Source organism: Zychaea mexicana (assembly GCF_025766255.1).
Source record: "Zychaea mexicana strain RSA 1403 chromosome Unknown BDB00scaffold_22, whole genome shotgun sequence".
NCBI classification, from domain to species: Eukaryota; Fungi; Mucoromycota; class Mucoromycetes; order Mucorales; family Lichtheimiaceae; genus Zychaea; species Zychaea mexicana.
Window position 1 is genome coordinate 266,632 of NW_026516685.1, and position 23,760 is coordinate 290,391.

A 23,760-nucleotide genomic window follows, 5' to 3' on the forward strand; every position below is an offset into this window, starting at 1 on the left:
CCTCAGAAGGGTACAGTACAAGAAGGCTAAAGAAGTGAAGGGCGTGTATTAAAGAGAGTTATTTTCGGTTTGAGACTGATTTTGCATATTAGATACGACAACCTCGACGACTGCTTCAACCACCACGCCTGCACCCACGTTCTCATTTGGTACTGCTGCTCCAGCTGCTACATCGCAGACACCACAAAGTACTGTTACGTCAAAACCAGCATTTGGCTTTGGCACTACCACAACAGCACCCGCTACCAGTACAGCACCACCATCCTTTTCATTCACAAAGCCAACAGAACTGTCGGAAAGCGGAAAGACTACCACCTCAGCACCCGCAACCGGTGGCTTTACGTTTGGAACTTCATCGAAACCTGCCACTGATGCAAACAAGCCAGCTATGCCAGCATTCGGATTTGGTGCTACAACAAAAAGTCCCGCAACAGATGAAGCAACCACAAAGGAGCCATCTACCGAAAAGCAAAGTGGTGAGATAATATTTCTATTTGTTATTGTCAGTAGCAAGGCTTCGAATCGACAAAAGAAGCAGGAAAAGGGGGTATGGACATAACGTTCATTCGATTTTCTCTGTTACTGTTGTGTTTGGTAACGCTTGTTAGATAAAGCACCGTCATCGCCTTTTACATCAAAAGCTTCGGCCTTCAGCTTCAGCCCAACGACACCAGCAAGCACTACTCCTGCAAAGCCATTGAACTTCTCGTTTGGCAGCAGTGCACAGACAACCCCCAAAGGTAAAATAGCATATACAGTTCAGCCACACAGAAATGCGGTAATAGGTCATTTACTCATTCAACCATGAATATTAACAGAGTCTGCTGATGAAACTGCAAAAGAAACATCCAAGCCAGTTGAAGTTGTAGCTAGTACAGCCAATCTTGGTACTGCTACTGCTGGTGGAGAATCGACAGTAGCTCGCAAGGACTCAGAAGAACAAAAGGTACCATCATCCGATGACAAGGACACAGCAGAAAAATCCACCACCGCTACCACAACTACTCCTCTATTGAGTTGGGATACTTCTGCTACATTGGTTGAGAAAGCTGACCATTCCAGTGGCGATAACAAATCAACCGCTGATAAGACAACTGATTCGGATAAGCCTGGTGAGAAATCTGGCGAAAACTGGTTTGGAGGATCGTCAAAATCTGACGAAGCACCACAGACTTCGTCTGCTGCGTCTGCATCGTTGCCAACCTTTTCAATCACATCTACTGCTTCTTCTCCCGAGAAAGGCAAGGAAGCACCGTCAAAGGGGCCATCACCTTTTGTGTTCCCCAAGGCTACAGGTAATGTCACTGCGCTCCCTCAATCATATGGTTTGCTTCTTGCTCTGTGTGAATCAAGCTTCTAACTTAAGAGTATCTCCGTGTGCAGAGGACAAACCCGAAGGTCAAAAGACTACTACACCTGCCTTTTCGTTTGGTAAAGTGACACCAACCCCATCGACGGAAAATAAAGGTAGAAAAATATTATTGTCTTTTGAATTTATTGGTGGTTTTTCTAATAATGACCAATCTGAAATCACTTTGAACCGTTTAGATCAACCTGCAGAGGTTCCCAAACCTACTTTCTCATTTGGTACACCGGTATCATCTGCTTCAAACCAACCATCCGTTCCGACATTTTCGTTTGACAAATCGCAAGGTTTGTTTAAAGGTACACCTAGCTTTAGCATACCATATTATAACGCTTGTAACTAACCAATCATTCACGTTGTGTAGAGAAAAAAGCCTCCGAGACGCCAGCTTCTACTTCGACAGCACCGAAGTTCTCATTTGCAGCACCTGCACCAGCACCTGCTTCATCTACTTCGCCAGCATTGGATAAAGGACCATCGCCTTTCAACTTCCCTGCAAATGCAGCATCTACAGGTATCATTGCCTCATTCGGGTATCAAGGCTTTGTGTTTTTTCAACTTCTTTTGACATTAACCTCCTTTTATAACGTATAACTAGACAAGCCATCTGCTGAAAAGGCTTCTACTACTAGCTCTGCAGCAGCAACCACAGCAAGCAGTCCATTTGGTGGATTTTCTTTCAAGACCCCGGAAGCATCCAAGCCAGCAACGACATCTAGCGTTCCTGCTCCTTCGCCTGGAACTGCGTTTACTTTTACATCAACCTCTGCAGAAGCCGATAAGCCTGTATCTACCACAACATCATCGTCAACATTCTCATTTGGCACCGAGGCACCTTTAGCTGCATCGAAAGGTATGGGGCTATATACCCATTTATAAAAGTTAAAACAAGGAAAAGCGCTAGATGGAGAGGCTAACAATTACTTCTGTTGTTGTATCAACCAGAATCATCCTCGACAACGTCAGAGTCAGGCAGGAAGCGCAAGAGTTCGGATCAACCTAGTGCGACCGAATCTAGCCGACAAAAGCTTCTCCATGGCAAATCCCCGTTATCACAAAGCTGGTCTGCTGAGGAAGATAATGGTGATGCTGCCAAAAAGGGATTGTCGACAGCTGGCAGTGGAAGTACACTTGTCAGCGGTCTGAGCGGTGCCATTCCTACGCGCAAGCGCAGTGTCGATAACGCCGGCATTACACAAACCACAAATGCACCTGGAAAGAAGGCTTTAACTGAAATCCAAAACAAAGAGAACCACACCACTGACAAGCATGTTAGCTTCAAGGATACACCGTCGTCAAAGTCAAGTGACAAGTCAAAGACAGCTAGCACGGATAAACCCGAGACCATCAGCCCGTTCAAACCGCTCCAGTCAAAGCCTATTGAGATACCCAGTTCAGAACAAGCGTCGTCTGCTACAAAGTCCCAATCCACTCCCAAAGATATCTTGTATGTTATCCGTTTCTGTCCTTTTCCTCCATCTATGTATGACAATTGCTAACCAATATTGATAATGTTCCAATAGCGGGCCGCCGGCACCAACAACGGCCGAGCAGACAACATTGGAATCGAAGATTACAAATCCTGAAAGCATCGAAAAGAGAACACGCTACAGGGACCTACCCGGAACGGCGCAGAACGAATTGAATGCACTATCCTTGTTTATCACCCAACAAATGGATATTAGCAAGACTATCGAAACGCGGCAATCAGCATACAATGGAGAACTCATTCGGGAAATTGATACCTATGCGGATAACTGCGCCAAGGTAAAAAAAAGAAAGGCCAGAAATCGGGTGCTATGATCGTTTTCTTTTAGGAAAATAATAATAAAACTAAATTCTGAACTTTTTCCAGGAATTGCGACTACAAAGGGATCTGCACGAAGTCACACAGCAAAACATCGAAGCTCTGACGTCCACTGTTGACTATCAGTTGAAGAATGCCATGGTTGGTCAACTGTTTTTCGAAAACAAGAACACGCAAGGTCGCTCAAAGCCAGGCACTACCATCCATCAGCGATATTTCAACGACCTTGCTGCATCTCTTGAAACTCGCGTCAAGGAATATCGCTCAGCGATTAATCAGATTGACGAGCGTATCCAAACAATGGTTGATGGCAGTCTGGCCGAGACGACGACGCCTGAACAGATCCCAAGCATCCTCAAATCGCAAAGCAACACTCTGATTGCATTAGCAGCCAAGGTGGCGGAACTTCACCAAGAAACAGAAAAGCTCAAGCGCAATTGCAGAAATATTACGAAGTAAAGGACACACCAATAGCGTAGACAGCACACTGAATGTACATAGCTTTTAAAAAAAACAAGAAAAGATAATAATAATAATCGCCCAAGTATTCATTTATTCATCTCAATCGACTCGTTGCATTACGTTTGAAAGCTTGAAAACTGCGTCTGGGGAAACATTTTGCTCGAGACAGGACGGGGTAAAAACCCGGTGTGTGGCACAGGGAAAAGGTACTCGTTGCATTACTGTCTTTCGGTGTGTTTAAAATGAATTTCCGTATCTCTTTCTTTTTCTTCGTTCCACTTAGGCATCACACACCACACACGCACACACGCACATAATGATTGACGTTCATGCACATATCAACCTCGAGAACTTTCCACTTGAAACAAACAATGCAGAGAAAAAGAAGGCGTTCCATGATATACTTTCTGCTGCTAAATCAGCCAATATCAGCCGTATCGTGAGCGTATCCGAAAATATCTACGATGTACAACACATATTCGATCTTGCTGCTCAGTCCGATGGTCTTATCAAGCCAGCCGTAGGCCTCCATCCTGTCCAGCGTCTCGATGTCAATGATACGCGTGAAAGATCTGTTACTTTAAGTGATCTAGAGCATTTTGAACCTGTCTTGAAAGAAGCTATTGCAAATAAGAAGATTTGCTGTGTAGGCGAAAGTAGGTTGTCCACTAGCGTGTACAAAAGGAAGTCAAAAAAACTGATTGCAACTGCGTATATGCTATATATAGTTGGACTCGACTATTCACGACACATTGTCACAACGAATCAGTACAACGATGGTCTTTCTGAAGATGAATCAAGGAATGAGCAACGTCAAGTGTTCCGTCGTCAAGTTGAATTGGCGATGGCAGCTGATTTACCTGTCAACGTGCATTCAAGGTACTTGAAAGCAATTTTTCATATTTTCCAAACGAGTTCTCTCGCTTGGACAGCTAATGATCACAAAATGTTAGATCGGCAGGACATCATGCACTTGAAATACTGTATGAATGCAGAGCAACGCGTGTTGTTATGCACGCGTTTGACGGCAGGTAATTAAAGAAAACAACGTCAGAAATTGAAACATCAAACAACTCATCACGAAATGTGTTAGGCCAGCACATGCTAAAAAGGCAGTAGAAGCAGGATACTACTTTTCAGTGCCACCATCCATTGTTCGCTCACCGCATTTTCAAAAAGTGGTGGCCGCGTTACCATTATCAAGCCTTTTGTTGGAATCAGATTCTCCTGCTTTGGGACCTGAGAAGGGCGTTGACAACGAACCTGCAAATATCACTTTGGCAGCTCAAGAAATCGCCCGTATTAAGGATATTCAGGTGGAAGAGGTCGTCAAACAAACTACTGCAAATGCGCGTACTCTGTTCGGTCCTGCCATCTAAATAAATCAGAAAATACAACAGTAATACATATTCTGAGGTATGACGACTTGCAATAATAGGAGCAAGGCATCTGCAGTACGTCTTCTTAAGCAAAAACCTGCGCTATCTGGCCAATTCTGACTGGAATAAAAGGTGGGAGCAAGGACACAATGTGTAGCAGTTTTAAAGTGCAGGGGCCAAGGTGTCAATGGTTACACACATGGTACATCAGTGTCAATATTGCATGAAGATTCCGATGCAACCATTGGTCAAGACTTTGTTGAGATGGAAGGCCGTAATTGTTCCCAGACAGATAAAAAGCGCGTGCATTAATGTACATAGCTACCAGCGTGTATGGATCATATGAAACAGTCACCATGTATAGTTACGAAACTGTATACTATCAATCTTCCTTAGTATGATGTAAGTGTTCACCTAGCTGTTTTTATGTGATACTGTATGAATAACCAAAATCTGTGACCAACAATCTAAGAATATACATAAAAGATATAGCATGATAAAGCTTTATATAAAGAAACAAAAGAGATACTGTATCACTAGTCTTGTATGCCAACTCTAAATATGTAAGAGAAGAATACTGTAGTATGTTTTTTAACTAGTTTAATCAAAAGCTAATTACTACTGGCGCTATTGTTTGTATCCAGGTATCTTATCTTTGTTATCCCTAAGCTAATCTCAACAACCTTGCACTGTACACTCAAAGAGCTCCAATACAGCGATAAAGAAGGCTTCTTTACTAGCGGTATCATGCGCCAAGCCGCTATACATGCATCTCGGCATGTTTAAAAGATTGCAAATGTAGACGTATGCTCTTCATTGCAAGCTTTTACACTCATACAGTAGTAGTAGTACAAACTCTTTTAATCATATACTGTATGTTAACTGTAAGATATACATGTTCTACGTTGGCATAATGCAAATGATACAAGATGCAGTACTGTAGCATTCATCATATCAGGTAAACATGTTTTTTGTGACTTTAAAGTGTTCTGTAACAACGGCATTGACTTTATCTTCGTCGTCCAAAAACGTTGTCTCCTTTGAAACCGGATGTTCGACAACAGCAGAGAGGTAATCACGCAGTCTAGGCAGCTCATTCAAAACAGTTAGATCTTGACCAGTCAAAAATTTCGTGAAAGTGCCCATAGTAGATATGAAAGGCGTGAGAGCGATATCCACACTTGAGTATTCCGTTCCCAAAAAGTATGGGCCTGATGGCGACTGTTCGAGAAGAAGCTCATTCAACTAAAATATTTTGGATAAGCAAAATATGATCAATTGATCGGTAGCAGCAGCGACAATGAGAATTCATATGAAAATGGGATACTTTACGCGTTTATAAAATTTATGGATGATTTCAAGAGCACTGTCGAGCCTCTCCTTGGTAACGGGCGGGTTACCAAATAACTGACCATAGGCCGGGAGAATTTGATCTTCGAACAGTCGAATAACGAACCTCATCTTTGCATTCTTGACAGGGTCTGTAGTGAATAGTCTAGAAAGCCGAATATCAGGAAAGAAGACCACATAAGCATGCTTTCGCAGTCTATAATATATCTTTTTGCGTTATACCTGGCTTCAGGATACAGTTCATGGAGTAGTTCAATTATCACCATGGATTCGGGAATCAATGCTTCGCCGTATTTGACGGCAGGTACTTTGCCTTCAGGATTAATCTTTCTGTACCTAATAGTGGGAAAAGCGATACATAATTGCAATGTTGGTGTAAGTGGTTTAAGATCAATATAATAATATCTAGTATATCTCACTCATTGATCATAGTAGCACTCATCAGCTGCGCTTACTCATCTCTTTCTTGCATATTGATAGTAACGAGCTCATATTTTGCCCCAACTAGCTTCAAAGCCATAAGCACACGGTGTCCAAAAGGTGATATCGCACTGTTGTATACAACAATGTTTTTCTCTGTATAGAATCGTAACAAGTTTAGACACAGAATAGCCAGCAACAGTGGTGAATAGAAAGCATTTTCTTTTTCATCTTCCTCCTAACATACCGGCAGTGGCGGAACTGGTAGTAGCAGACATCGTAGTCAAGTACAAGAGGCTTAAATTTGTGTTTTTATAAGCAAATTAAGAAAGGTAAACATGATAATGTCGCTGCTTTTATACAAAAAATTAAACATCAACCAATTCAGTAACATTACGAACCATCACGCCAGGCTGTGCAATCCCAAGCTAGCGTTGTACGTTGTATTGCCATATTAAGAGATGAGGAGATAAACGTATAAGGAAAGATTTGTCATAGCAGCTACTATTGGGACCTTTAGTACTTTTTATTAATTACTAATGTCTATATCGATCCGATGCTATCTGCGTGTGGAGTGCATGCGTACATTCATTCATTCACGTCCTTGTCTTTTGGCCTTTGTCCGCACGTTTTATGTGGCAACATAAGTAATGCGAGATCAACCAATCAAAGGGCGCGCTTCCTTCAAAAATTGAATGTCGAAAAAAAATTCTTTTCCGTTGCCTCTTATTTTACTACGACCACACAAAATACACCAATGGGCCTTGCTGGAGCTAAAGTCAAACAACGATTGAGCGATGATCCAAACAATCTTGCTTGGAGCAATGGTAAAAGTCGAACAACACCAGTAGTCCGTCTTCATTCTGTACTATTTCATTGTAACTAAAAAATCTACCTCTAGATCAAAGCAAGTTTGGATTCAAAATGCTCATGAAGATGGGCTGGGCTCCCGGCAAAGGCTTGGGTGTAAACGAAGACGGTAACAAAGAACATGTCAAAATTCGACTTAAAGAAAATACCCTCGGTCTTGGTGCAGACAAGCGAACAACCGACAACTGGCTCGGCAACACCGATGCGTTTTCACAGTTACTGGCCGATTTGAACAGTCGGACAGCCGAAGCTGCCAGCACTGAACCCGAAAAGGCCGTCGATGACAAGAACGACGAAGAGACGACGTCCAAAAAAGACAAAAAGAAGAAGAGAAAACGGTCCAAGGAGGGCGATGATACCATAGAGGGCGAAAAGGAAAAGAAGAAAAAGAAAAAAGAGAAGAAGGATAAGAAGGAGAAGAAGGAAAAGAAAAAGAGTAGTAAAAAGGATAAAAAGGACTCAAGCAGCGGCGGTAGCAGCGATGAAGTAGAAAAGAAAGCACCAGTCGTATTACGGAATGCGTAAGTTGTTTGATGATTGACAAAGGAGAAACTTACTGCTGAACGAAACTAATATTCGATGTCAACCTTGTAATAGTGCACGAGCCAAGTTTTTGCGGGCCAAGCGCATGGCCACCCAACATGATAAGGAACGACTTAACGAAATTCTGGGTATCAAGCCTACTACCAGCATTGCATAATCTATCTCACCGCATCTTTCTAACTACTCATGAATCCTTGTACATATTACTGCGCACGTTTTTATTACCTCATACTTTTCAATCAAAGACATTTTTTATAAATGATTTGGAATCACCTAGCACATTGGGTTTGTCGCAACTCACTCATCCCTCTGCAAAATCTTTTCTCGTATGAGAACTATAAGTTGCTGTGATTACTCATAGAGTTGACGATCTAGCAGCCAACACATTTGTTGCTATTGCTGATACAGATAGTTGCTAAAAATATATACATATCCTCTTGTCATACGATTGTTCAGAATAAGCATACGCCAGAAATGCATCGTACAATGTGAATTGGATGAGGGTGTCCATAATAGTTTAATGATATGACTGATTTTGTTGTGCTCTATAAAACGGTCTAAAAGCGAGGCCAACCATCGTCTCCCCAGTATATATCGTTGATGCGAAGAGTACGATCACCTGACTCCTTGTTGTAGTAGTGGTAAGCAATAACCTTGTTGTTGAAAACGTCTTGACCTCCAGGAGCAAGGATACCATCGTGGTTACCATCGTAAATGACACTTGCGCCACCTATATCAATGGACGATTCATTTGCCAAAAGTTAGATAAAACGATTACTATCTTTTAGAAGCAATGTATATGCATAGATAATATACTAACCATTGAGGGCATTAACGCCATCACGATCAAAGTAGGGACCAGCAATTTTCTTTGAGCGGGCTACCGCAATTCTGTAGTTGGATTGGAGCCCTTGGCAACAGTGACCGAGCGATACAAAGAGGTACCAGTAGTCACCGTGGTAAGTGAGGATAGTGCCTTCAATACCTCCCTCTTTACGGGCCACAGAATGCAATGGACCAACGGGCTTCATAGTCTTGCGGTTCAAAGCCGTAATTTTGATACCGTCAAAGAACGAGCCAAAGAGAAGCCAGGGCTTGCCCTTCTTATCCAGCACCAAATTGGGATCGATCGCGTTATATTGATTTTCCTGCTCAGTAGTGCTGGTGACTACCCCTTGATCTTTCCAGTTGCCAGCCGTAACGCTATCCGCCGTAGCATAGCCTATTGCGCTGGTTCTTGAGCCACTGGTCGAGATTGAATAGAAAAGATGCGCCTTGCCATTAAAGTATGAGATATCCGGAGCCCACACATTTGTGTCATTATGCTGTGGGACTAATTGATTCCACCATTCTTGGCCCTTGGGAAAAACTGGCTTTAATCGCTTCCAGTCATGGCCGTTTGTACTTGTCAAAACTTGGATACCCAGACCAGTACAGCTATTAACGTACATTGATACTGTATCAGCTACCACTATTGATGCTCTTGTTCTGTTACTTTTCTTATGATTTTTTTGTTAATTTAAAATACATACAAAACAAACCACCGGTTGCCTTCACGAGTGATTGTTGGGTCAGGACAATTCAAGTCGGACGGCATTTTCCAAGCAGCAGCGTTCACAGATTCGATCTTGCTTAATATTGCGGCTAATCCGAAAAGTAAAGAGCCCCATAAGTAGTTTTTGATCATCATTTCTGAAGTAGTAAAACAGAAGTAAAAGAGAATATATGAATTGTTGATTACAGAAAATAGATAACGGATAGTTCGCCTCCTTTTTATATTAAATGCAGGTCTTGAAAGATGATACATGTTCTATATATAGCGAAACTGCAAAAGATACGTCAGAATTTCACTTGGATACGGTCCCTTTTATGTAGCGGCAATTCACTAGCTTAGATCAAGCCATTCTGTCCACAGAACCGTACTACAGTGTGCCTCGCCATCGGTTAGCTAGAAGAGTATTCTTATGATTGACCAGATGCAACCTTGGCAAGACTCGTCAGGATATATGCATTATTTAGCGCTGATAGGGTGGCGCAGGGGAAGTGTGATGAGCATACTGTATTATTACTGACAATAATATTATTACTGCAATTTAACATTGTCAGGAGAGGCCTTAAACTTTGAAAAGAAAGCATTATAATAGCGTCATTCTCATACAGTTAAAGTCATAAGGCATGGCTTAGCCGGATGATGCTGAAGCGCAAATATATCTGGCGGATACGACCGCTGTTTTTGGGTGTTGGCACTATTATCATAGGATAAATAATTTAGAAAACTTTTCAGGATCGTCATTTCTTATAGAGAAGCCAGTTATGTGTCACCCGTACTTTCTTGTAAGGAGGATCTACAAACGGAACCGGATGATCGTGTTTCCAGAAGCATCGAAAAATGCAACGCCAAATTGCGATTTCTGTAAGCTTTAAGCTGTTGGGCGTATGGCTATTAGAAAAACGCCACCTCTCATTTTTACCCGTGCCACACAGATCCTGAAGACTTACATGCCACTTTTAAGAAGCTCCTTGTCGTCAGATCCCACTACAACTTCATTAATACTGCCTCTGACTGAATGAATTTCTGTTTGCTTCTTGATAGTGGCATTTTAATAGATTTGCGCCTCGTGAGAAACATATGTTGTGTACATGTCGGAGGATCTTTTTCTAAAAAGAGCCTAGTGCTCGCTGTCATGCTGGCTGAGCCCCACTGCTGTCTCTCCGCATCATTAGCCTTCTAATGTGCAGGAGCCGGTGGTGGTGGGAACTTGACCTCTCTTCTTTACTCTTCTGGCATTTGGCGAAAAGAAAAGCGATGTTAATAAAAGAACAAGAACCTATTTCGAAAAATAATAGGGCAACAGGTTTCAAACTTCTCGTATATTTGTCGCATAGGATAAGGAAGTACAACATGGATGACGAGGCTTTTTCTTTGCAGCATATGTTTAAACGTCTTGTTCCACAGCACTATTATAGCACCAATATCTACTACTGTATATACCTTATACTGAGCTCAAGTGTAATGGCAACAACCACAGCGTATATACACTGACGGCCTTATACTTCATACTGTGTGATTGTAAATTAATTCGTATACGGGTCGGACAATATTGATCAAGTTTTGATATGCATCTGTTCATACCATGGTTCATGAAGGCGAAAAAGTCAACAGGCGCTAATAATACATGACTCACCCGCACTTATAATATAAATCAACCCAAAACCTGCTCTTATACCTACACTATACATAATCGAAAAATGAACTTTCAGAGTGATACGCATTGCTACTTTTTAGAGAGTGACAAGATTATGATACTAATAAGAAGAAGCGTTGTCGTGGATACATCTAATGGCACATGCAACATTGCTGCTCATCATTTGGCACACTGTATGAATGCTACAGCAATTACAGAGTACTCATGTCACTTCTCAGACCCTCATCTTGTCTTGAAGCTACATTTAAAATCGCTGTAAATGTAATAGAAGTATAAAAACTAACAACAGTATTGCGGACAATACATCTTCAACATCGCTCTCAATACGTTTTATTGATTATACTGTATAAACTTGGTATATGACAATCTTTTTGCTGGCCTAATCAAGCAAATGTTATAGGTACGTATAGCATCATGTTTCGTAGCAATTCATACAAAAAAACTGTTTCGTAGCAGCAAACCATCGACTTTTGACAGCTCTACAAGACGGGCGTTTCTTTGGAGACAGACTTATAAATAACGTGTGCATATTGAAAGAACATTCGCGGGCGGCTAATATATTAAGTACGCAGAGATCTACACTTTAACTTTTCTTTTACTTGATTAAAACTCGCGGATGAAACCCAAAGTAAGACGCACCAACACCAACTGGAGCGCAAACATGATTTTTCAGTGGTGGTATTACACAGTCATAGACTCATTTGCATGTTGTACTTCATGGGACAGATCCGATCAAAGACTGGAGTTTCCAGGATCCCAACCCCACTCAGTGGATTGGATAGCATTGTAATACCCTGCAGATGCGGTAACGAATAGACAACAGCATTCATAATACTGTCTAGATTATAAAACTGAAGTCATCATAACAATAGCAACAAAGGAAGCAAAAGCTAGTTCAATCTTCCTTACTCTCAAAGAAAAAAAAAGATGCAAGCGAATTATCGACAAGTAATATGCAAAAGGCAACCATGACTGAATCAACCCACACTTATGACAAGCATAACTGTCGTAAAACAGCAGGAAGCAGAGGTAGTCTAGGAACGAGGAAGTCAGGAAGAGCGCAACACGGATCTTTCTTTTTCGGATAGTGACAAAGTGATGCGTGTGTCAAACCTCGAACGTTCCCAACAGCTTTCCCTTGAAATGAAAACTCCGTAGAGTGAAAGCGCATTATTATGACGCAACGATTTGGCCAATTGACTTCGCACTCGAAATGCACAAAGGGATGGCGAGTGAACAAGGTGATCAATGGAGCAACGAATTACGCGCAAAAGGATCAAAAGATGTACAGTAGGAAGTCATCGTTTATAGTGTTATTCTCCTGATCGTCCCAATGGATCTTGAACGCTGCTCAAAAATAACGTAGAACCGCACAAAAACAAACGAACCGATTAGCTTTGTCAGCAGCGGCAGCGTATAGTTACCATGAGCGGTCAGCTTATCTGCGGCAGCACACACATACTTGGATAGAGTATGGATTCAGAACGGATGGAGGGAGGTTACACGGCGTAGTTCAGAGAACTGTTGGCGGATGACGAAAATTATAAAGCAACAGTAGACAAACACGCTTCACAATGAGGTCTTTTTTATATACACTGCAGCGTTGGGGTCAAGTGTGTGGTGTATCTAATCCCGCACACCGCACATGCAGTCAAAAGATACTAGCAAAATGGAATCGTCTGTGGACTACGCTCTATACTGTTTATCTTGTTGGGTGAAGAATGGAAACTGGCTGCTGGGAGGATCGTGTCCTTGATATTCACTGAATAACTGATGCTGGAGAGCCTATTAGGTTGTCTACCTTGTCAGTTACTCCTACTTCCGTCATTTTATTGCTCGCAGAAAAGCATTTCTTCCATGAATCTACTTGCTCATTTGCATTCGTGTCTTTGTTTTCGCTTGACACGGTGCCGTGCACGGACCCCTCACAACCAAGCGGCGACAGCATCGGAGGTACAGCAGCCCATGGTGAGAGACACGTACCACTACCGCCGAAGCACGCTTGTCTACTTGACCATCAGGTACCACTCCTCCTTTCATTTCCTTTGGTGCTGTATGTTTTGTTATGCCATAGTAGGCAACCCACAAGTTGATACGCAACCCGTTATCTGGGCCAATGAAAATTCACGGGGATTTGAAGTCCCGAACGAGAAAAAATGTCTATATAAAGCGAGCAATTTCGCCTTTCTTTTTTCAGTTCGTTTTGGTACAGCTTTGGTCTGTAGTACAGATGCACTGCTCTGTGCCATGATCGGGTCATTGCTTGTGCTGGCTATTGTCATAATTCTTCTGATGATCGGCAGATTCAGTGGTCCGCTCTGAAGAAAATTTGCAATATATACCAGTGGGAATGTGGTCATATACTCCGGCAGCCGATCGTGAACCTTCGGGTGCATGTGATGCCAACGGTATATGTTGGGATAATTGAAACGAACTTTTTTTTTATTATTTATTACACACAAATAAGAAAATGATAAACAAAATAATAAAAATATATTTTTCTTTTTCGCATTCTTCTTATAAAGTTTCTTTTTCTTTTTTCGCGAACAAAATACTAAATACTCCCCCCTCCATTCATTCACAGCTCCGTGCTAAACAAAGCGGGGGAACAGTGACAGTGGCTCTGTATCGTAGCTGGCAGTAACACGATCACAACGCTTTAGCACTCTCTTTCACCTTCTGTGTTCGCCTAAATTGCCAAAGTAATTGTCAAGAAAAAAAATTGTTACCGAGGATCCTCCTTTAGAAAAAGGTTATTTTATAAAAGACAACGCCAGAGCATACGCCAGCAGACATGTATAATCGCCAGATCTGTAAATTGGAATGTTTTTTTTTCAGCTGTTCCTCTCTCACTCTTCCTGCACGTAGCTTATCACAACACAATTTTCTTATCATTTTGGGTTTCACCTGGATCGAAAAGCTTGCACTGATCTTTCCGATGTGCCTGCTTTCAAAGCGTGATTCTTGTAACAGCTCTTTCTACTCCCTTACACCTTCACTTCTCTCTTCCTTTTCTTATTTAACTTTACTTCGTTACATATTCTCAAGGTATGCGTCATCTAATTGAAAGTGATGATCGCTCACCAAAGATATCAGGAGGACTGTTAAAGATATGATATAGTTGCTCTACCAAAACATGCACACAGGGATGCTGTGTTTTCCAGGCCAAGCGATGCGTCACTAATATATGACTTTTGCGGTTCATAGACAATAAACGCGAGTGTTAAATGAAGCCTTTTCCTTCGTATCGAGAAGTCGATGGTTTTAAGAAAGAGCCCTGTTTTAATGTGTATCTGCGTATCGCTATGATAGCATAGATTTAATGATCAATCTTCGACTCGCTTTTCCTTTGTCGGACATACTATTCACGAGTCCGGATTATATTATGCAGGCTTTGTCCGATTAAAAGCCTCGTACCTTTCACATACACGTAATATGACTGATTTTATCGCGATTTTGCCTCCCGAAATCATTCAGTACATCTTCTCGTTCATCGGTCAGCGGGACTGTGTCGAATGTGTGAAAGTATGTCGCCGCTGGTTTTACGCGATCCACACTTACCAGACAGCCCTGTGGACACTGGTGGAAATCTCGCCTGATGCATGGAACAAAAGGAGCGACGCGATGCTTCAATGTCTGGGACAACAAGTCAAATCAGTATACATCAAATCTCAAGCCACGTATAAAGTACTGGAACGACTTGCTGGGCGAGGATGCTGCATCCGCGTCCTTGGTAAAGTAAAACAATACTTTTTTTTCGTGTCAAGAGGATCGCGTATTCGGTAGTGCTTACTACTGCTTATGCGCAAAAGATATACTAAAGCTTTTTTTTTTGTTTTATGACATTAGCAACCATGTGCATAGCAAACAATTACAACCTAATTTCGACAGTAGCACGTTACTGCCAGGAATCATCAGATATTTCTCGCATACGCTAACTGCTCTGACGATTTCATTTCACACTTGCGATATCTCGCTGCCAATGCTACTGGACTTCTTGCCGTCATTGACGCATCTTTCAGTGATGTTTGATGGCCGCACTAACTTATCAGACGCTATACTTGAACAAGTTGTTGGCAGAAGCAGACACAAAAGGCCACTGATACACAACAACCTTATCTTCTTAAAACTGGACAGTGTGCTCAATTTTAAATACCGGATCCGTCCCGTATTGCAGCGTTGCTCCCACATCAAGTACTTGATATTATCGTCTTACTCACGATTCAATAACGTATCTCCAACCAACATCTATACAGCTTATGAGCTGTGCCCTCTTTTACGCTACATTATGTGGGATTGCAGCGAACCAGCCATAGCAGACAGATGGATGTCACTATCAAGAAGCACGAGTGCTGATACTAAAATAACAGAAAGGAAACCATCGAATGATGGCGAGGAAGGCAGTATGGCTTATGAACTGGTACTCAACGGCAAGGGTCACGAGAGGATCATGCCTATAGTGGTAAAATCGCAGCCGATACTAGAACATTTACGTATAGTCGCCTGTGGTCTTTCTGATACTCATTGGTTGGATATATTGGCACGCAATCAATTCACACAGCTGACAAGGTTGGGGTTGACGGACATCATTGGTATTCAAGCGAAGATTGAGCCCAGATTTTGCTCATGCAGCAACAAATTGAGATCTTGGAAATTCGAAATCGCGCTGGAACAACGCAGCATCTGAACAGCATTATCACAGCCATTGGTACGCTGCAACGGCTCCGTTTTCTTTTCTTGCGAAATTTCCTTCACATGTTCAGCGAGAATCCTCTTTGCGACCTTTCTCCGCTTCGCCGTTTGCAACAACTTAAAGGACTGTGTCTCACGAACATACCCATCAACAACCAAGGTCTAATGCAGTTGTGTGAACCATCACAGCACCCAGTAGTCAGGAGACTAAGCTTGAGCCGCACATCACCGTACAGTAATAATGTCGACGACTTTCTCACAGAGGCAGGATGGATTGTGTGGGCACAACGACTTAATGGAAACCAAAATATCAAATATGAAACTGACAGCTGCGAAAGGTGTTACTGATGCCGTCCTTGAGCATTTTGCACGAGTCGAAAGCTCGGTGCTGTTGCGTGTTTCACGGATCTATAGTCTCACTTATGCAGGCATCGAAGCATTTCGTATCATTGAAGGATCTAGTGAAAAGATTGAAGTCGTGGGGTGTTCAGGATTATTTTTCGGACAGATGATCTTCGTATGCCATACAACATATTTTCAATGATTTAGTACCATTGCGGTGATATTAGCAGTCTGGCTTGTACTTTACTTTTAATGAGTTAGTAAACAATATTTGCAGCATGTTTATTTAATCAGTTTTCCAGGTTGGATTGTTGTGATATCTATACAGTCAAGCAATAGTCAAGCAGTGGTGCTTTTATAAGCACCATTTTGAAATGTTTATATACACACTTACTGGATCCAGGATTGATGGAAAGGCAGCACGATGTGGATCTGGTCGGCAGCGAGTCTGGTGCCCTTTTAAAAAAAATCAAGGAGTGCTAAGCAACTCGAATCTTATTTTGTGATCAGCTCGCATAAATTCGTTCTTTGTAAAGCAAACTCAGAAACTAATATCAAACTTGTTCACGCCACTTTTTTTTCTTCTATAACTTCTTTAGTAGCTGAAATTAACTTCGGCGGAGGGGAAAATAACCAGCCATGACCACTTTACTCCTCCAACAATCAATATGCAACGATGGCGATTTCTTTTCCTCCTAACAACAATAACGACAACATTCACTACAGCAGTCGTCCAAGCGAGCAAATTACGGCACTACTACATTACTACTGAAGAAATCACTTGGGATTATGCACCGACAGGTCGAGATAACCTGCGAGATCTACCACTTGACGAAAGTTCAGCTGCCTCTAAATACTGTTCACAAAACAACAGCCGAATAGGTCGAGTATATACCAAAGCAATTTACAAGCAGTTTCTAGATCCCGAGTATAAACGAGCTGCACCACACGATCCAGTGCTGGGATTCATTGGGCCCGTTCTGCGAGCCGAGGCTGGCGATCAGTTTCGTATTCATTTCTGGAATCGGGCGAGTCGACCATACAGTTTACATCCCTATAACGGCGACCTAGCGTCTAAAGCACCGCCAGGCATGGCCGTCGAACCTGGTGAGAAATTCGAATACGTATGGGACGTGCCCGAGAATGCGACCCATGCATTGTGGGCGTACATGTCACGCGCTAGTCCTTTAGCGGACGTACATGCCGGACTACTGGGCCCTGTAGTCATCTATGAAGCCGGGATGCTGCAACGACCGACACCCGGCTCACCAGAAAAGCCCAGAGACGTGGATCAAGAAGTATTCACGTTCATGACGATCACGGACGAAAACATGTCGCATTATCTCAAGCAATCAGCCGAAGCAGCAGGCGTTGCCTTGGTGGACGTTGACGGGGATCCGGGGTTCATGGAATCAAACCGCATGTATCATATCAACGGCTTTGTGTACAACAATAATCCTGAACTACACGTATATTGGGGTCAACGTGTACGATGGTATGTCCTGTCGCTTGGGCTTGGTGACGATGATCCACATACGGCGCATTGGCACGGCGCGACTTTGCTTAACAAGGGTCATCGTGTAGATGTAGTTGATTTGATGCCAATTAGTTTCCAAACTTTGGATATGATGCCCGACAATGAAGGTCAATGGCTGTTCCATTGCCATGTAACACAACATTTCGATGCGGGTATGACGGCATTTTATCAAGTTGAAAAAATAGAGTACACGGGTGAAGAGGGCTGGGACCCTCTTAAAGATGAAGGCTAAAAATAAAAAAAGAACCCAATAATAATGATAATAACGTTAATGAAAAGAAGAAAATATAAAGTTTATGGACAATCTTTGTAGTTCCATGTGGGAGATGAAAGAATATAGATATGATCTGATTCCTTGAGGATCAAGGATGGGACAGGGTTGGTATACACGAACGGAGACTCGTTGCCCAAGGACTCGCTTGGTGCTCGAAACAATCCCAAGGGCATCACGCCGTGGTCGAGCAACAATGTCTCAAACAAATGGGAGAATGACTGATTCACGAACTCGGGTGGCATTAGAATACACGTGAGGTGTGGAGCATGTATTGCTGCCGATGTTGCTGTCTGGAACTCGCTCGACGAGGATAGTAGATGCGCTGCCGATCCGTCATAAAGCGGGCCAGGCATGCCGCACAACGTCTTGATGATCGATACAATATCTGGCTTGTAATATGTCTGGCTGAGTAGTACATTGCTAATTAAACTGTCTGCGACAACATCGCCAGCAGCATATGCCGGGGTATAGAACACATCGATTTCTTCTGCAACATCCTTGTCTTGCAAGAGATGCATGAATCGTATGTTTGATTTTTCAACTGTAGTGTTTTTTCACATTTAGTTTTTGTTTCTTCAAATAGCAGTACAAAGAACGGTGTAATAGACGCTTACTGAGGTTCACAATGGTGTATGCATTGCGCATTCGTTCTTGCACAAGTAAGTCGATGATATGACTGGTCATGCTGTATTTTATATATGCGTAAAGTTATCATACGAGTTCTCCAGTAGACGTAATAAGGTACTAAGAAAAGGCATATAGAGAACTTACATGGCGGGACTATCAGAGTTTCGCTCAATATCATCTAGACATTCCTTGTCACTCATGACCACCACCTGCTTGGCACGTTTTACACCGGCTCGCAATAAGTCGTCAGGTTGTCTGCAGCTGCCCTGTTTAAAACGCTTAGTATCGTTGTTTCGTTTCCCTTCTTTGCATTTAAGAAAATACAAAGTGAATCTTGGCACACATACCACCATAAAATATACTTTTGGAAACATGCTGATTAAATCAAATGCCTTGTCGCTAGGAGTGGACGGGCACAGCAAAACAATATCCTGCAATTCTTCAGGTTTCATATGAGGCGATCTGGTACAATCCCCAGAAATGGTTGTTAGAGATTCCAAAGTTCCAAAGAAAGAAGTAAGTTAAATACACTTTACCTTAGATTGTAGATAAACTTGAATATATTTACTACTTCTCGATGCACGCATACAAGAATGTGGCCACGCATGTTCTCGGTCGACTCGATCTTTGCATCCGTTTTCTTCACTGCCTCATCAAGTATATACGAGAGCGGAAGCGATATATCCTCGACATGTTCAGGTGAGCCGACATCATCCACTCCATCATCGTGGTCTGTAACAGGCGATTGGCCTAGTCGAGTAATCAAAGCACGGCTGCCAGTAAGCAAAGCGTGTCGAGGTGTAGGCAGTCTAGACAGTTTGTAAGGCCCTTTAGGTAGTGATTTTGGTCGATCTGCTGTCGCTGCCGCTGCTGCTGTAGCACTTTTGCTGGTGCTAGCCAGAAGAGGAACCGCTGTTTCTACACCAACAGCGGGTGCTGAAGCGCGTGATGGCTCGGATGTTGGTTTTTTTGCACCAACGTTTGCTGATGGTGGCATAGCGTACGGTGCTATCGGTGCAGTCTCTATTGCTGATGTTACTTTCGCATCTCTCTTCGGAGGTGGTGGCAGAGCCGCTTGGCGCGTCACTTGCAATGATCGGATCATTTGCCATACATAGACATGATTCTAAGTTGTTTACATACAAGAGAAAGGATCGAGCTATAGTATGATCGTTTAATAATGTTGGTGCTCCTCCAACTTACCAGGTATTTGATATCCTTGATCTCTTTTGGGCTTTCGGAAATGTATACACACAGATCGGTTGCCTTGATGATGTAATCGTTGCTTGGGTTCAGCAAGATTTCATGGTCTCCTCGGTCTGCAGCGTATGTTTTGATAGCAAACAAAATGACCTGGCATTCTTTGAAACAAACCTGTGATGGTATAGCATGAATACGTGCTTTAAAAGCTGGTGACGGTTTGTTCTAGACTCCCCCCTCTCTTTCTCTCTGTCTCGCTCACACAAAAACAAACACATACCCAAGCAGCATGAGCAAATGCCACATTGATCAGAAACTCTGGTGGTTTTGCAGTATAAATTTCGTTACACGAGCCATCGTCTGGAAATAGAATTGGAAGGCACAAATTAGTATCTGATTGCGCATAAAAGCATATCGACGAAATTAAAAAAGAGTATATTACCATACTGAGCCTGCCATGGTTCGTCATAACGATTCATGGGTTGCCGCTGATGCAGCAGATTCGTCAAAAGTGTTGATGCACCACGACAACGACAGTTCATTGCTAGGAGATACTGCTTAAATTCCTGGACGCAAATAATTTCTTTGGCAACCTTTTGGTAGATGGCAGTCGTAGGCGATAAATTGTATGTGTATATGGGCACATTATGGCTCACAGTATAGCAATAGAGTGACCAGAGACGGACTGTGTTGCGCTCATCTTCTTCTGCGGTATTTCGTGCATTTTGGTCTGCGAAGAACAAGGAAGATAAGTCAGAGAGAGATATTTAACATGTATGTATCAGAGAGGGAATCTAGGAGAGTGAAGAGAGCTACACAGTAGATAAAGACTCTAACGGTACCTGAAATTGTAAAGATGGCATTTGCGTAACGCGCTCTCTACATCGATAAACATATAATGCCATAAGTTTCTTTTCAGTCGCTATGTTAGAAAGACCTAGAAAGATTGTGTTCATACCGCTCTCTGCAGCGTTTTATCATTTAAAACGGAACCATGCAAAAACTGGACGCGATGACCCCACATGGAGTTACGCTCCATTAATTTGAGATCTTCGGCCGGCTTATTGATATCGAGAAACACAACATTCAGATGACTTTCCACATTTTCCTACCATTATCAAGGCCAGTTATTAGAGTTATATCATTCATCGTGATGCTGTATACCTTTCAGATGTTTTACCCTATTCAGAAAGCCATCAAGTATCTCGCTCACTTGATCAGGTCGGAAGGCGCCGATAATCAAAATAAACGGAAGTACACCGTGATTCACATGGCCTCCCCCATCTGTTTGTTGTTAATTTTCGTCAAACCAGTCAGTACACATTTATGTCATATTCTCTAATATACTAACCATTCCTTTTCCGGACTGTTGCCAACACATCGGCAATCAAACTTGGCAGAACCGCCAACGAAGTAACTATAATGAGCATTACGACAATTCGACTGGCTTCTGTTTGGGCAGTAATATCTATAGAGATTGGTATAGCAGCCAAGATGAGTTCTCGTGACCTAGTAATTTGCTAAATTTAATTTTGTGTTTTTCTACCTCCATAACCAACTGTGGATAATGTCACCATGACAAAATAGCTATAATAGATTATCGTTGTCAGCATACACGTGTATTCTGCTTTCGATAGCAATCATTGTTAAAGATTATTAACAGCAGACTTACAGCGAGTCGATAATTGAGTAGTTGATACTGGCAAACGTTGCCTCACAGTACTGGAATGCAGCCATGCCATTATACAGCAGTGTAATAAGCATACATACTAAGTGGATCAGCTTGGACTTGAGCAGGTCAACAGGCTTGTCTAAAAAAAGCAATTTAAAAATCAGTATTTGGTTTCAAACAGGATTTCTTTTTTTGGCTGCTTTACACACTCGCAGCTCGGACCCCTTTAAAGCCTAAGGCCGGTCCTGTTTTGTTTTAGAAACGCACCTGTCATTTGCAGATTGCTTTTGATTTTCATGGCACTTTTGATTCGCAGCAGGAGCACCCAACTTCGTAAGAAGTAAGGCACTGTATAACTGTTAGAGTTATAGCATGCTTAACGATATCCTACAGGCCCTCCCTCAATGTGCTGTGCACGCATGTGTGCTTGGGGGGGAAAGGAAGGGTACAACAGCTCCGTAATAACCTATTTTCACTTACCATAGAGCAGCTGGCCATGTTCCATGAAATTTGAAATCAGAAAAGGAACCGTTGTCAACATTTCGATAAGACATCTAAAACTGAGTAACACCGACAATGGCCGCCCGGTCAAATAGATGCCTAAATTAATCCAATTATGTTAAAAAGGAAAGGTGACAGCGTAATTAGGCAGGATACGCATACGTACGCATCACAAACGAGCCCAGGTTCCAGTACGTCAACCACTGGCAAAACATCCTAGACAATTCCAGTTTAAGCCAACTCGAAACTGTAGCAGCGAATGGGAGAGGGCCAAATTGTCATACCAAAGGTCATAGGACCGCCATTTATACATCCAAGGAGGCGAAAGATGCACATCAAATTCTTGTTTCATCTCCAAGAGGTACGCCAAGCAGAACAAAAGGTCGACCAGCAAATCGATGTTGACCTACAGTACGCATCCATTACTAGACTGCGTCTTGCATCTCATTTCATATCGACTTACGAATGCAACAATGGTTTGATTGGCCAGTAATGCTTCCCGAAGCTTGGATACGTATGGGTGCCAGTGAAAGTACGATCGTACTTTGTTGATCATGCTAATCACTTCAGTTTTCTCGTCCCTTTTGCAAGACATGATATCTATGTCAACAACTTACATCTGCACATGTCCGATGGAAGTGAAAGTGGAGAAGAGAAACGTACCTGATTGCTTTGCGGGTAGTTCTGTACTTTGCTCTAACCGTACTAAAGTTCACATGGGACCGTCTTGCGAACCACTGATCAACAGATTTCGGAGACGCAGCTGATGCTATCACTTCATCTGCCCTACAGAAGCGGGAAAGGAATGGGTACAGAAGCATACGCATGTATGTGTGCGTTGTTATTGCCAGCGTTACCGAGTAAGCAGCATTGCATGACCTTACAGACTTGCTCTTGGAACTTACTTTGGATCTAGTGCCGGTAGCACAAGATCGGCTGTAGCAATACGGCTTAGAAGATCATCATCATCATCAAAGTAGCCACTAGCATTGTTACCGTCACCGGCGCCACTATCTGTCTCATTATCTGAAGGGCTACTCCCACCTGCGTCCTCGTGGTCACTCCCTGTGCAGCTGCTGCTACTGCTACTTGGAGTGGACTTTTTGTTGGAGCTTTTCCGATGCATCAAACGCGGCAGCAACAGTTGTGCGGACGATCCTGCGTGGTGGTGTCGATGCATACGCCGTCTTTTCCGCTCGGCGATCGTGCCTCGAGGATCGCGACTACACTCTTCTGCCTCACTGCTTCCGCGCGATGAAGAGTCGTCATTGTCGCGATGGAGATGGTTGAATATGCGGTGCTGTCGTAGAGAAGACAGTGAAGAAGACGAAGACGGAGGGTTGTTGTTGTTGTTGTTGTTGTTGTTTGCTGGGGTACTGTTGGGATGGCTGGTGTTGACGGCCCCATAGCCTACCACAGGCGCTGGATGGTTGGATGGCTGTATGAGTGTTTCCTCGTCGCCTTTTTTCTCTGGTTTGCTGTGTCTGATAGGCATTTCATTGGCGTGTGGGG

At 42.7% G+C, this 23,760-nt stretch overlaps 8 protein-coding genes across 8 annotated transcripts; 5 read left to right on the forward strand and 3 right to left on the reverse strand.

Annotated features, from left to right (window-relative positions):
- Positions 1-1,039: 1,039 nt before the first annotated feature.
- On the forward strand, positions 1,040-3,844 carry BDB00DRAFT_257239 (uncharacterized protein). Its single transcript, XM_053116683.1, has 7 exons — positions 1,040-1,431; positions 1,549-1,653; positions 1,731-1,880; positions 1,965-2,219; positions 2,312-2,813; positions 2,890-3,133; positions 3,222-3,844. The coding sequence occupies exons 1-7, from the start codon at positions 1,299-1,301 to the stop codon at positions 3,630-3,632; spliced, it is 1,800 nt and encodes a 599-aa protein (XP_052981476.1). The 5' UTR covers positions 1,040-1,298; the 3' UTR covers positions 3,633-3,844.
- Positions 3,729-5,472, forward strand: BDB00DRAFT_815112 (uncharacterized protein). Its single transcript, XM_053122886.1, has 5 exons — positions 3,729-4,291; positions 4,364-4,514; positions 4,589-4,666; positions 4,729-5,051; positions 5,147-5,472. Exons 1-4 carry the CDS (start codon positions 3,952-3,954, stop codon positions 5,012-5,014), a joined length of 855 nt encoding a protein of 284 aa, XP_052981477.1. The 5' UTR covers positions 3,729-3,951; the 3' UTR covers positions 5,015-5,051; positions 5,147-5,472.
- Positions 5,473-5,864: 392 nt separating this feature from the next.
- Positions 5,865-7,088, reverse strand: BDB00DRAFT_927656 (thioredoxin-like protein). The gene is made up of 5 exons (XM_053128887.1): positions 7,032-7,088; positions 6,820-6,940; positions 6,587-6,700; positions 6,347-6,509; positions 5,865-6,259 (listed from the first exon to the last, which is right to left on the reverse strand). The coding sequence occupies exons 1-5, from the start codon at positions 7,060-7,062 to the stop codon at positions 5,969-5,971; spliced, it is 720 nt and encodes a 239-aa protein (XP_052981478.1). The 5' UTR covers positions 7,063-7,088; the 3' UTR covers positions 5,865-5,968.
- Positions 7,089-7,541: 453 nt separating this feature from the next.
- BDB00DRAFT_786552 (uncharacterized protein) lies at positions 7,542-8,354 on the forward strand (the record flags this gene model as incomplete). The annotated part of the gene is made up of 3 exons (XM_053120623.1): positions 7,542-7,611; positions 7,686-8,175; positions 8,252-8,354. 3 exons carry the CDS (start codon positions 7,542-7,544, stop codon positions 8,352-8,354), a joined length of 663 nt encoding a protein of 220 aa, XP_052981479.1.
- A 400-nt stretch (positions 8,355-8,754) lies between these two features.
- BDB00DRAFT_870663 (beta-xylosidase) lies at positions 8,755-9,887 on the reverse strand (the record flags this gene model as incomplete). Its single annotated transcript, XM_053126733.1, has 3 exons — positions 8,755-8,927; positions 9,018-9,634; positions 9,730-9,887. 3 exons carry the CDS (start codon positions 9,885-9,887, stop codon positions 8,755-8,757), a joined length of 948 nt encoding a protein of 315 aa, XP_052981480.1.
- Positions 9,888-12,954: 3,067 nt separating this feature from the next.
- BDB00DRAFT_257648 (uncharacterized protein) lies at positions 12,955-13,879 on the forward strand. Its single transcript, XM_053116685.1, has one exon. It carries the CDS (start codon positions 13,177-13,179, stop codon positions 13,723-13,725), a length of 549 nt encoding a protein of 182 aa, XP_052981481.1. The 5' UTR covers positions 12,955-13,176; the 3' UTR covers positions 13,726-13,879.
- A 947-nt stretch (positions 13,880-14,826) lies between these two features.
- On the forward strand, positions 14,827-18,206 carry BDB00DRAFT_927659 (Cupredoxin; the record flags this gene model as incomplete). The annotated part of the gene is made up of 5 exons (XM_053128888.1): positions 14,827-15,136; positions 15,774-15,865; positions 16,036-16,330; positions 16,425-16,556; positions 17,164-18,206. Exons 1-5 carry the CDS (start codon positions 14,839-14,841, stop codon positions 18,204-18,206), a joined length of 1,860 nt encoding a protein of 619 aa, XP_052981482.1. The 5' UTR covers positions 14,827-14,838.
- Positions 18,207-18,268: 62 nt separating this feature from the next.
- Positions 18,269-23,743, reverse strand: BDB00DRAFT_870665 (uncharacterized protein; the record flags this gene model as incomplete). The annotated part of the gene is made up of 21 exons (XM_053126734.1): positions 18,269-18,789; positions 18,863-18,933; positions 19,020-19,141; positions 19,223-19,337; positions 19,412-20,001; positions 20,079-20,249; positions 20,356-20,435; positions 20,518-20,805; positions 20,918-20,954; positions 21,034-21,183; positions 21,256-21,359; positions 21,427-21,543; positions 21,622-21,662; positions 21,748-21,886; positions 22,015-22,095; positions 22,228-22,347; positions 22,415-22,464; positions 22,533-22,654; positions 22,712-22,829; positions 22,912-23,034; positions 23,154-23,743. 21 exons carry the CDS (start codon positions 23,741-23,743, stop codon positions 18,269-18,271), a joined length of 3,750 nt encoding a protein of 1,249 aa, XP_052981483.1.
- Between the last annotated feature and the right edge of the window lie 17 nt (positions 23,744-23,760).